This window comes from Erigeron canadensis, chromosome 7 (assembly GCF_010389155.1).
Source record: "Erigeron canadensis isolate Cc75 chromosome 7, C_canadensis_v1, whole genome shotgun sequence".
NCBI lineage: Eukaryota > Viridiplantae > Streptophyta > Magnoliopsida > Asterales > Asteraceae > Erigeron > Erigeron canadensis.
This window is the reverse complement of record NC_057767.1, coordinates 39032165-39046418: the sequence shown is the minus strand read 5'-3', so window position 1 is coordinate 39046418 and position 14254 is coordinate 39032165. Positions and strand designations below refer to the sequence as shown.

General features: G+C 35.2%; 1 protein-coding gene across 1 annotated transcript; it reads left to right on the top strand.

The window, feature by feature from the left end:
• Positions 1 to 3169: 3169 nt before the first annotated feature.
• Positions 3170 to 3763, top strand: LOC122609522. The gene has a single exon (XM_043782558.1). It carries the CDS (start codon positions 3170 to 3172, stop codon positions 3761 to 3763), a length of 594 nt encoding a protein of 197 aa, XP_043638493.1.
• The last annotated feature ends 10491 nt before the right edge of the window (positions 3764 to 14254 follow it).

The following is a 14254-nucleotide window of genomic DNA, read 5'->3' as shown; positions in this document are numbered from 1 at the left end:
CCACCTGTACCCCGTGTTTTTTCCCAGATTTTGCCATTTCGGATTCTGTTAAGGTTATTTTTCTTTCGGTTTTTCTTGGTTTCTTACATAGTTTTTTTTGCTTTTGTGTTTTCTTTCTATTGGTCCGCCTATACCACGCGTTTTTTCGGATTTTGCTATATCGAATCCCGTTAAGATTATTTTTCTTTGGGTTTTTGTTGGTTTATTACATAGTTTTTTTGGTTTTGTGTTTTGTTTCTCATGTGCAAAATTGAGCTTTAAATTTATAAATTAAAACTACCCAAAAACTCACTACTACGCACTCACGGGCAGTGGACCCGATCGTTTGTAATATAGTTAAGAGGTAAGTCTAAGTTCGTTCTCAGGGACTGTGAAATGATTAGTTGCTTGTAAAATGGTTTGGAAAACGGGTGTTGCTTCGAAATTCCTTTTTGACAATTAAATAAATTGGTTTTGCAAAATGTTTGCATAAATTTAAAAGAACAGTTTAGACAGTTAATTAAAAGTCATCCACCTTGACTTCCCTTGACTTTAAATGTGATTGCATTTGATGAAGAACAAATTCTCTAGAGTTTAAAAGATAATCATGACAAGATTAAGCTACTCACGTGGTACCACCAACCGTGAACAAATTATCGAATCACCTAACTACTAGTCGAATTACCCAAGCCGGTACCACCAAAACCAAGACAATTCTTCTAGCAATCAGTTTTATTGACTATCAAATTATCAATTGAACCTATGTGACAAAAACATGGTACCACCAACCGATATCAATCACGTTTACAAAATTAATCTTTTCTTAAAATGATATTCACTATCATACCATGAACTAATGATAATTACTTATAGACAAGTAACTGTTTTAAAATCACATACACATTCAACTGGTACCACCAACGAAGAATCATATGCAACCAATATCGAAATTAATAAATGAAAAGAATTAATATCATCAAGATCACAGAACAACGATAATTAAATAAACCCTTTTGAATTAAAAATGTTGCAATCACATTATCCGTCTGGTTTCATCAAGGTGGATGATTAAACAGTTAGCCACTCATGATCAATTCACAATAATGAATAAAATAGAAGAGAAACATGATGTACCAATTGTTTGAAGAAAATAAAATGCTAGACAATAAGTAGATACGATCTAGATGGGTGCCCGTAATATCTTCGATGAGTCCGCCTAAGTGTTTCACTTGATTGGAGAAGGAAGAATCCTGATAGAGCAGCTCCTAGAAAGATTTTGGATAACCTTCATTCGATCTAGGGTTTTTGCTTATATACTCTCTGAAAATCTGATGCAAAACCGATCCATTCCTTCAGACCCCGTGTTCCCACTGCGGCACAGTGGGATTCGTCTTCCCTCACTGCGCTTGTTTGACTTTGACTTCATGGTGACTGCGGCGCAGTGGCTAAACAAACCACCACTACGGCGCAGTACGTTTCCACGACTTCTTTTCCTCCTTTCAAGACTGCAGCGCAGTCATTCACCTACGACCCCCACTGCGGCGCAGTGGGGCAATCTTCATTTGTTTCCGAGGATTTTGGCTGCGGCACAGTGGGCTACATGCATCCCTACTGCGGCGCAGTCATAGCTTGTACAAAGCCAACTACTTTCGGTCTCGATTACTTGCTAAGCTCTGCCGTCTCGTCCACTCAAATCAACTCTCATCAATATAACGTACTTCCTGGCCAATAATCACCCGAAAATGTACCAAATGGACGCGTAACCTATTTAGAACCTGTAAACACTAACAAACACCATAAACGCACCAAATGCATACAAAAACGACTAAAAACATATATTAAAATGGCCAATAACGATGTGGGTAATAGGTATAAATTAGGTACATCAGTTTCTATTGGTTCATCGTATACCCCACATCTGAAAGGACTAGACTCGATCAGACAAAACACGAATTTTTTTTTTACAGATTATACCCACTGCGCCGCAGTGGGTGGATGCAACCCCCACTGCGCCGCAGTGGGAGTGTTTTAAAATTAATTTTTTTAAACTAGCGAAGATAATAATTACAGTTTCCCATAATTCCATTATTTCTATAGTAAATGTTAATTTTTTTATTTCTTTTATTAACATCGATTTTATTCATCATAGAAGAGAGCTAGACTAGCAAGTAGCTAGTAAGCATACAAGAATAGAAACAAAGAAGAATTCAGAGATTACATATATTGAACTTTGACCAATTTTTCCATTCAATTCATGATGAACTTGCTCTATTTGACACCCAAAGAAAGCTTGTAGACTTGATTTCTTTGATGGCATATCGGATAGAGGATCTCTTATTTGTAAAGATCTTGTCGTTATGGGTCTTCCAAATAGTCCAGATGTAAGATAGGACTACAACATTAAAATATTTCAACTTCTTGGGTTCAATTGAGGGGTCTTTGTGTTGTTCAAAAAGAGTTCTAGCATGTGTGGGCTTTGTTATCGGGATTCCGCACCATGAGAGAATGAAAGTCCATAGTTCATCTGCAAATTCACAGTCCAGGAATAAATGTTGGGCCGATGCTCGATGTGAGTTGCAATTTGGACAAATTGTGGACGATGGGGTGATATTTCTCTGTAAAAGAATATCGGTTGTCGGAAGTCGATTCATCTCAAGTATCCAGCTTAAGATGTTTGCCTTTAGCGGTGCCAATTTGTTCCATGGGAAAGGCCACCATGTAGGTTGACGTGGGTATTACTCAAAATATGTGGAAATACTTTGACCGATTATTTGGGAATAAAATAACGGGTATATGCACGTTGTTGAAGACCGAGATTTATGCAGCTTTTCAGTATTAGTTTGTTGAGTTTTTCTATTATAAAGTTAGTAGTTGTTTTTCATTTTTCAATCAATCAATCACTTGTCGAAATTTCTGTACTTTCATACTATTGAAGCATTTAGCTTAAATAATACAGAATCATTCGACTATATCTTGTTTGCAATTTGTTCTTGTTTCTTATTCTACCCAACATTTTGGTATCTAGAGCAAGGTTTTTTTCCTTTCCTCTACCATTGTTACATGCCAAAAATATCCAAAATTTAACACCATGTCTCTAATCACAAGCTCTTCAAATCCACCAAAAGAAAGCACCTTACCCTTCCAAGTTCCAATTCTCACAGCTACAAACTACACAACTTGGTCCATCAAAATGGAAGCAATATTAGATGCACAGGGGCTCTGGGAGATGATAGAGTCCGAGGAAGATGTTGTCATTGATGTGAAGAAGAGCAAGACAGCACGTGCATTTATTTTTCAAGCGATCCCCGAAGAAATTCTATTGCAAGTGGCAAAGAAGAAAACCGCAAAGGAGGTTTGGGAGTCGTTGAAAACACGTTATGTGGGAGTCGAACGTGTGCAAAAGGCTCGCCTACATACGTACAAAAGTGAGTTTGAAGCACTCCGTATGCGAGACGGGGAAACTATTGATGAGTATAGTGGAAGGTTGTCGGCTATGATATCAAAGTATAAACTTGTTGGTGAGGTTTTGGACGATGAGGAGTTGGTGCGAAAATTGTTCGATACGGTGTCTAATAAATTCATTCCTATGGTGGCTGGTGCGGAACAATTTATTAAAATGGAGGAGGTCACTTTCGATGAAGTGATAGGAAGATTGAAGGCATATGAAGACCGTTTGAAGCTTCGACAGGGGATTGGTACATCTGATTCAGCCTTGTTGTTCACCAAAACAGATGATAAAAATGGTGACAAAGCATACAACAAGCCTGGTGGGTCTCATGGTTGAAGCTCGAGTTATAATCGTGGGGGTAGAAATGGAACAAGGGGAAGAGGCTCCTTTCGAGGAAGGGGCAACCGCGGGGGTGGTAACCCACCTAATGAGTATGGTGGAGGAAATAACAAGCCATGAGATAAACGCAATGTGAAGTGTTATAATTGTCAAGGCTTTGGTCACTACGCCACCGAGTGCAGACAAGATAAGAAGCAAAATCAGGAAGTTCATCTTACTAAGGAGGAAGAAGATGAACCCACATTGATGCTGGCCGTATGTGGAGAGGAACCTGATTCAATGGTTTTGCTGAATGAAGATAAAGTTTTCCCAGAATCGTATGGTAATTGGAATGATTCAAGAAAGAACATGTGGTACCTCGACAATGGAGCAAGCAATCATATGACTGAATTGAAAGAAGTCTTTGCAGAATTGGACGAGAATGTATCGGGAAAGGTTCAATTCGGAGATGGATCAAAAGTCGACATCAAAGGCAAAGGTACTCTCTTGTTTCATTGCAAGAATGGAGACCAGGTCATGATTCATGAGGTATTTTATATTCCTGCTCTCACTACAAATATTTTGAGTCTTGGTCAATTAACAGAAGTGGGTTATGATGTGCACATGCATAATGAGTCTTTAAGATTATATGATGATAAAAAGAGGTTAGTATTGAAAGTTGAAAGGTCTGCCAATAGACTTTATAAACATCCTTTGAAGCCTGTACCACCCACATGCTTAATGACCAAAGTTGGTGAAGATGCATGGACATGGCATGCTCGCCTGGGGCATACAAACTTTCATGGCCTAGAATTAATGGCTAGAAAGAAATATGTAATTGGGTTACCATACATACAACACCCCAAGCAAGTGTGTGAAGGGTGTATGATAGCAAAACAAACCCGACAGAGTTTTCCTTATGAGGCAGAATGGAGAGCCTCAAAGCCTTTAGAATTAGTTCATGCGGACTTGTGTGGGCCAATCACACTTATATCTTTGGGTGGTAATCGCTATTTTTTGTTAATAGTTGATGATTATAGTCGTTATATGTGGGTTTATTTGCTTAAGAGTAAGGACGCTGCCTTAGCAAACTTTAAAGCATTTAAAGCTCAAGTTGAGAGTAAAGGTAGATACAAGGTTAAGGCTTTAAGAACTGATCGGGGAGGCGAGTTTAATTCAAACTTGTTTAATGAGTATTGTAGGAATGAAGGTATAAGGAGACAAACAACTGCACCCTACACCCCACAACAAAATGGGGTTGTAGAGCGTAGAAATCGAACTGTCATGAACACAACCCGGTCACTTTTAAACTCGATGAATGTACCTGAATCGTTGTGGGGGGAGGCTGTACGACATGCAGTCTTCTTGTTGAATAGAATACCCACAAAAGCAGTTAAGAGCATGACTCCTTTTGAGGCTTGGAAGAAGAGAAAACCAAATCTCAAGTATTTGAGAATATTTGGTTGCATGGCTTATGTAAAAAACGTGAAGGGTTATTTAAGCAAGTTAGAAGATAGAAGTCATCGCATGATTTATATTGGGATGGAACCAGGAAGCAAAGCTTATAGACTCTATGACCCAATAGAGAAAAAGTTGGAGGTGTCACGTGATGTTTTATTTGATGAATTCAAGTCATGGGATTGGAAAGTGGAACAAGAAATAGATGGTACAAGCACATGCATGAGTCAGTATATTTTTATGGGAAATTCTTATCCCATAAATTGTGGTGATGGGAAAAGTACTCACATGGAAAAAGAAATTGGAAATTCTGATGCAAGCGGAATACTTACACCTCAAAGTTCTACTAATAAAACATTTCATGTGTTTAATAGTTACACAGGTACACCTCAAAGTGAAACATCTTTATCAACCACTTGTACAAGTGCTCCAGACAAAAGCTCAAGTAATATTGCATTTTTTGATGACACTCCAGTAAAAGGGACCCGACTACTAAGTGATATAAATGCAAAAGCTCCAAAGATGACTGAAGAACAAGTTAAGGAGATGTACATGCGTGAAGAGTTACTCTTGATGGAGGGAGAACCAGCCTCATTTAAAGAAGCAGCCACGCATACAAGCTAGGTAATGGCAATTAAGTCTGAGCTAGAGTCGATTGAAAAAAATCGTACATGGACTTTAACTCAGTTACCTCGAAACCGAACGGTAATTGGGTTGAAGTGGATTTTCAAGCTAAAGAAAGATGAGAAGGGGAACGTGACTAAGCATAAGGCACGATTAGTGGCGAAGGGTTATGTACAGATACATGGAGTTGATTATGAGGATGTTTTTGCTCCGGTAGCACGTATTGAAAGTGTTAGAGTTATCCTTGCATTGGCAGCATCAAAGGGTTGGCAAGTCCACCATCTTGATGTTAAGACGGCTTTTCTAAATGGTGATCTTGAGGAGGAGGTCTATGTCTCACAACCAAAAGGATTTGAGATAAAGGGCAAGGAGGATCATGTGTATCGTTTGCATAAAGCGCTATACGGTTTGAAGCAAGCTCCAAGAATGTGGAATTTTAAGCTGGATAAGACACTAAAAGAACTCGGGTTCACCAAGTGCACCCATGAACCTGCAGTCTACACGATCAGGAGAGGTGAGTTTTTGCTAGTCTTGGGTGCATATGTAGATGATCTTATTATAACAGGTTCAAGGGAGAAAGACATTTTTTGTTTCAAGGAGAAAATGAAGAAGTGTTTTGACATGAGTGATCTTGGCTTGCTTTCTTACTATTTGGGCATAGAAGTCAAGCAAGATCCAACAGGCATCACCTTAAAGCAAACCGGGTATGCAAAGAAAATAATGAAGTTGACACAAATGGAGCATTGTAACTCTACTCAGTTCCCTATGGAAAACAAAATACAGCTGACTAAGGATGAAGTTGGGACTAGTGTGGACCCGACTCAATACAGGTGGGTCATTGGAAGTCTCAGGTACTTGTTACATACACGTCCTGACTTATGTTACTCTGTGGGAGTGGTGAGTCGTTTTATGGAAAACCCAAAGGAAAGTCACCAGGCAGCAGTCAAACACATATTAAGATACTTGAAGGGTTCTTTACATGTTGGGTTGAAGTACAAAGCAGGTGGAGATTGGAAACTACAAGTCTACTATGACAGCAGTTATGGGGATGATAAGGAAGGAAGAAAGGGCACCACGGGCACTATCTTCTATTTATCTGGAAATGTCGTTACATGGTCATCACAAAAACAAAGAACAATTGTTCTATCCTCCTGCGAAGCAGAATATATGGTTGCAACTGCAGCCGTCTGTCAAGCGTTGTGGCTAAGGAATCTCGTTAGTGAAATTACAGGGTCGAATCCACAGTGTGTGAAGCTTTTGGTGGACAATGAAGCAGCGATTTCTTTAATGAAGAACCCTGTGTTTCATGGTCGTAGTAAGCATATTGATACTAAGTATCATTTCATTAGAGAATGTGTTGAACAAGGATTGATAGAAGTTGAGCACGTGAGTGGGAAGCAACAGCGGGCTGATATACTCACAAAACCTTTGGGTAGAGTCAAATTTGTGGAAATGAAGAACCTGGTCGGGCTGTATGAATGTGATGATGGTGAATACCCACCTCAAGGGGAGTATGTAGGTTGACGTGGGTATTACTCAAAATATGTGGAAATACTTTGACCGATTATTTGGGAATAAAATAACGGGTATATGCACGTTGTTGAAGACTGAGATTTATGCAGCTTTTCAGTATTAGTTTGTTGAGTTTTTCTATTATAAAGTTAGTAGTTGTTTTTCATTTTTCAATCAATCAATCACTTGTCGAAATTTATGTACTTTCATACTATTGAAGCATTTGGCTTAAATAATACAGAATCATTCGACTATATCTTGTTTGCAATTTGTTCTTGCTTCTTATTCTACCCAACACACCACTTGGGACCATACGTGGTGCTATTGAGAAGTTCCTTCATTGATTTGACAGAGAACGAACCAGATGGGTTGAAAGAACATTTCCATGAGTCATTTGCAGTTGTAAGTGTAAGGTTGTGAACGTTGGAGAGAATTTCTTGAAACTGATACACTTCTTCCGGAGATTACTTACATACGAGATTTGTTCATAGATATTAATTATTATACATTTAATGAACTCAAACTTTTTTAAAATATATAAGTATGCAAATTAAAATTCTTACAATTAAAAGGTTTTTTTTTTACTAACACATACATACTATCATTACATGCAATTTAGAATAATGTTACATGTTCCTAGCAAGTGTCGGGAAAAAAAAAGTTGTAAAGCCAGTAATCCAATATATATGTGTCAAATTCTTCATAAAGCCAACTTAAATGTTTGTCAATTTGAATATTTGTCACAAAAAAGAAAAGCAAATGTTACAAGTAACCTAGAAATACAAAGAAATGTGCCATTTCTGGATGCAAATCGCAAGCACATCTTGTGATCATTGCTTGGGATTCACAAGGAGTGCTTGGCATTTGCGCGCAAGGAGTGCATGTGATTTTTCCTACAAATGCAAGCCTCCTTGCGGTTTTACAATGCCTATTTATTTTTTGAAAACTCAAAACAACTTAAAAGTTTATAATATATTTAAAATAATTATTTAATTAGACTATTTTCGTATTTTATTTTTCTAATCAAGAAAAAAAAAGTGCAATCAATCACAAAATATGATCACGTCAAATCTGCAATATGTACAGACCATGCTTATGTTCGGAAATGATTTTTGGAACTACGAATTAATAATACCACACGTCAATGACTAGAGCTTGTTTTTTTTTTATTTGGGGGTGACATCTTTGGAAAGCCAGGAATAATGCGATGTATAATGGTATTCGTATGAGCAGCATGAAAGTTTTTAACTCAACGGTCATGAACTTCTTATCTCTGGATTCTTAGCCAGAAGAAGAAAAGTTGTTTGGTGTGAGATCAATGGAACTCGAGTCCATTTAGTGACTAATGTTTGCTGCTCACTTCCAGTTTTGGCTGCAAGTTGTGTGTGGTTTGGTTAGGTGTCAGTATGAAAGTTTTTAACTCTACGGTCACGAACTTCTTATCACTTGATTCTTAGCCAGAAGAAGAAAAGTTGTTTGGTGTGGGATCAATGGAACTCGAGTCCATTTAGTGACTAATGTTTGCTGCTCACTTCCAGTTTTGGCTGCAAGTTGTGTGTGGTTTGATTAGATGTGGAATAGGTTGTTTTTGTCCTTTTGTTTAAGTATGTTTTGGTTTTGGTGTCTCGGAACTTGTATGAGATTGCATCAAAACCATCACGAAGTGAAACCGATGGCTTGACCTTCGTTTGATGGAGTTTTTTCTTATGCATTGAATATCTGTGATTGACACAAGTTTTTTCCACCCTTTTGCAATCTTTGCAGTTAAAGTTTCCAAGTAGGTCTAGATTGTGCTCTTGTTGTATTTCTAGACATCGTTGTTGTAACTTGTTGCATCTAGCATCTTGTTAGATGCTTATTTATATAATTTCTAGAGTTTAAAAAGTTCCAGTTTCAATAAATTAATATCATTGAGAACAATGGTAGCCTTAATATTATAAATGCTTAAATTTTAAAAAAAATACTCGTATGTTTTTTTTCCCTAATATAATCGTCAGAGGCGGTACCAGAAAACAATTCCAAAGGGGGCAAACTTAGAAAACTTATGAAAAATAAATCTAAAAAGGGGCAAAATGTTAAAAACCTATAGAAAACTTTTAAAAATTTATGAAAAATTTAAAAATAGATAACAAAATTTAAATTTGGAAGGGGGCATTGGACCCCCTTGCCCCCCCTTTAGTATCGCCCTTGATAATCGTACCTTACATTGTTAAAAATTGTTACTACATGTAAGTATTTTATCTTAATCTATACTCCTATATAAAAGGGAACCCTTTCTCCAAATATCAAATTACAACTTCAAACTACCAAAAATATATTTCTCTTTTATTTATTAATTGGGTTTAGTATATATGAATGTAATTAAATATATAAGAATGTTTATAGTTTGAAAAAACTAAAATTGTGTTCATTGTATATAATAAATTTTCAAATCTTGTGCATTGTAAGTATTCAACCAATAAAAAACTCACAAGTGGCAACCATATATGGTTGCCACATATACCCGAATATATACAATGCACATGATTCAAAAGTTTATTACATACAATAAACACAACTTTAGTTTTTTCACACTATAGACATTCGTTCATATTTAGTTACATTTACAGATACTAAACTCTTATTAATTTAATAATTCTCACATAATTTACCTATAATATTTTAATGAAATAATTTACAACATAATTAAATCTCTCAATCTTTAAAAAAAACTACATTACCTCATTTAACATCAATTAATTTTACATTTATACCACCATTTCCGCCCCCACCACCACATATTGTCACCACCACCGGTGAGGGGTATCTCATGTTACTATCACCATCGTTGCCGCATTGTACGGACCAATGACTCGTTATTTCAAAAAGAAACCATTGCACTTATGTTTTTCGGTGTAGTATATGATGGTGAATAATGAATCGAAGGTCATTATAACAAAAGTGAAAAATGAAAGATACATGTAAGAGTAATGACTAAAGCGATACTACTTTTTTCTTCTTTTCTTTTTTATGATTCTCTTCATAAGTCAAGTTCATTATGTAATGCAATATGATGTTGCCATTTTAAGAATCCCTCCTCTATCTTCATTTTCTTTTTATACCCTCTAACTTCTTTTCTATTAGAAACTTGTTATTCGTATTTCGTACTGATCGATTTCTTTATGGTGGTACACGTACGAATATACATTATTATACAAATGAGCTTATAATCAGGTGAGAAAGATATATACAGTATTTACTACTATTAACTAACAGATTAATTCAAAGAGGCGATAATATACTCAAAAAGTTCTGATGAGATAATCAAAAAAGTTAAAGGAAGAACTTGAGACTTATGTATTCTAGTAACTGTTGCCATATATGAGAAACGTAACATAGATGTGTAATTGATAATGATCTAATTAAGGGTAATTGAGACCTATTTATGAGTAGCTCTCATAACATCAATTAATTAATCTGGCTACTATCATGCATATTGAGCATGGTGTTAAATAATTAAATCTCCTTTCTTATTATGTAATTAGCATTATTATGATTATATCTACAGGGTAAGCTTTAATGAAAATCATTCACATATATTAATATGTAATATTAACTATAATTTATTTACACGTAAACGAATTTGGTCACATATATTATTGATGGTAATATAAAGTTGCCGGGTATCTAAGTTTAGATGTGGAATACTCACATATTAATTTTTTAAAATATAAAATTCATGGGGACCCAAACATTGATTCATTAAACAATAGATACTAAAATGTTAGTATGTGAGAGGTTTCATACCTAAACTTAAATGTCGGACAGTCTTATATTCACTTTTCCCTTATTCGTATATGAACATATTAAATTATTATAATTTAAAGATTTTTATTTTTCTTTCATTTCAAATGGTTCCCACATGTATTTTTTTTTTCACAATATTATAAATAATTACAAGTGATTAATTATTAATTGTTCACCTATATATTGATCCAATGATTGTACATAGAGATAGTTATTCTGTAACATTCTACATAATTCAAACAACTTTGAGTTAAACATCTTCATTTTCTCTGCGTGGTTACAATTAAGTCAAAGTCCATCGTTAGATTTTGATATAACAAACATAACCAACTTAATAAAATAATGGAGACGTTGCAAATAAATTCAAAGCCTTAATTTCTTAAACCCACGAGTATATATGTACTTTATCACTTGCTAAGGTTTTTTGGAAAAAGAAAAATACGGTTTAAGATTCAATAACACATATACTAAAAGTTGCGATATTTTGAAGAAAAAAAGGAGTCATTAATGAGTTGCATTAAAAAAAAAAAGTATATATCCAAGATGGTGTTTTTTAGAGAGAGATTGAAATAATACAAAAAGAAAAAAAAAACAAATACAAATAAAATTAAGCAGTTACCAAAAATTGTAAAAGGTTTGGAAAAAAGTCAAAGGATTTTGACTGGCTTGGCGCCAATATGGCAAATCCGTATGGAAATCATTACACAGAGGTTGTTTTCTATCATTTAGGTATAACCCGAAAGAAGTCTCTTTATTTAGATAAATGTAAGATCTTTATACATCTTAACCTCCCTAGTGAGACTTAAAATCTGTAAAAAACGACGTTGTGAGTAGTTTTTTTTTTCTTTCCTTTCCATATGAAAATTGTTAAGATAAAAAGCCTAAAAGGATTGCCATATAAAATTCCGGCTATCCTCTTTTGGTACATGGAAATTGTTAACTGCCTCTAAATCTTATATCAATTCACGAACAAAAATGTTATGTTAATTGTGTGTATGTCTGTTACAGAAAGACACAAATTATATGATTAAAAGTACATTTTACATCAACTTTGCCTTCAACATAATCATATCTAAAACAAATACGTACTGTAATTTGAGAATCCAGAGGGAATGTGTTTTTCTAGCCTACCCTCCCATGTTCTTGTATTCTTTTTAATAGGGCTAACCCTTTACATTGGCAACCAGTAATGAGGCTCTCCGTGACATTCTTCCTAGCCTATATTGGGTAATCCTAAATTTAATGCCAACCTTTGTTTAGTAAAGCTTTCATTTCGATCGATTTTGACATGTTGGAGACCCCCCTTCCCTCAATTACTTTGATGTATACATGCATCTGGTGCTATCATTCAATGGGCATAGGCCCACAATTGACCCATCATAAATTCATAATCCGGTTCTACTTAGGGCTGTGAATATATAATATTGGGGTGTTTAATATTTGGATTAACCGAATAATCTATCCAATCCATTTGATATCTGTACTATTTGGATTGGGTTATTCGGCTTTTGTTTAGCGTTTGAGTGAATAAGGAAGTCGATAAATAGTTTGGTTTTGGTTTAAAAAGTTTTCATTTGAGGCTCAACCGAAACCAGATTAAGAATTTAAAGTTTAATAAAAAGTAAAAACTATAATAACCTAATCTAAAATGACATAAATACAACTATGTTAATTAATCCTATAAAACTTAATGTACGTAGTTAATTTGAATATACATAAAACATCACATTAATTAATAAAATGGTGTACATTGACATCATTTGAGTTCATGATTATTCACATATACAAAATTAAAATTTGAAAATGTTTTTTATTTTAATAATTCAAAACCCGACCAAATAACCTAAACTTTATTTGGATGGTTTGGATTTGGTGGTCACATATATGGATTTAACCCTAACCGGATAACTTCATTCCTCCAAAATCCAACCGAATGAACACCTCTATACAATAACTAAAAACGTTACCTTAAAAAAAAAAGTTCAAATTGGATATTTTCAATTTATCAACACTAGTTTATTTTTAAGATCAAGTCTTAGTTGGCTTATTGGTTGCCAATTCCACTCATCAACTTAGTAGTTTCTTAAATTCAACTTGATTATAGTAAATATTGATGACTTAAAATCAATTCATTTGATTTGTCAATCGTCAACCCATTTATCCCAAAAATTACTCATTTGACTTGAAACTAACCAACTTAAAAGCATTCACTTGACCTAAAACTACCTATTTGACATGTTAACCCATCAACTAAACTATTAGTGGGTTGGATTCGGGTTATCAAATTTCACCCTCTAACCCAATAATCAATAGAATGATTCATAGTTGGCGAAAATTTGAAACCTTGGGTCTTGGGTTTAAAATCGGGTCAGTCAAAAATGCTCGTGAAGTGGGGTTTTTCATGAAAATAATTAGAAGTTAGTATATGAAGAGGCAAATGTGGTTAAAATCATAACTTTTTTTAACCCCTTTTACGAACTTAGCAATTTAAGTCCCGGGTTTCGGTATTTAGACTAGTTATTGGCGTCTATCTAGTCTCATGGTGGTAATTTTGGTGTCTTGTTAGCTTGTATAGTTGATGTTTATAACTTTATATTTACTTTGGTGGTTGTAATTTCGGTCTTTTAGCACCTTGCTACTTCTTTTTTTTTTTTTTTTTTTTTTAAAAGTAACTTTCATTCGTAATGCCCCGCAATGAACGGAAAGGCCATATCCACATACAAAATCATACAATATTTATACTAGCACCTTGACGGTTATTAATAATATTTCATTTTGCAGTTTAAAAAAAAAAAAAGAAGAAGAAAGAAAAAGGAAAAAAGAAGAAGTGTGTTGGAATGCGTTGGACGTTGGTAGGTAGCTGTCAGGAGGACAACTTTAAGAAGGCAGTACACGAGGGGTGGGTTTGTTTGGGTGTGTAGGGGTATATGGACTTTACGCAACCTCCGAATTGAATGGGTCAGTCAAGTTCAACTACTCTTTACTATCCTCCCTCCGTCCATGCAAGACTATAGATATTGGATTTGGTTCCTTCCACTGACAGCTTGTGCACGTGCACATCCCGACCACACAACTAGTATAAACCTTACTTTTCCTTTTTTCGTGACAATGACACGTGTGTCAATATAC

Coding starts and splice junctions, on each gene's coding strand:
- LOC122609522 (XM_043782558.1), top strand. CDS start 3,170: ATGGAAGCAATATTAGATGCACAGGGGCTCTGGGAGATGATAGAGTCC.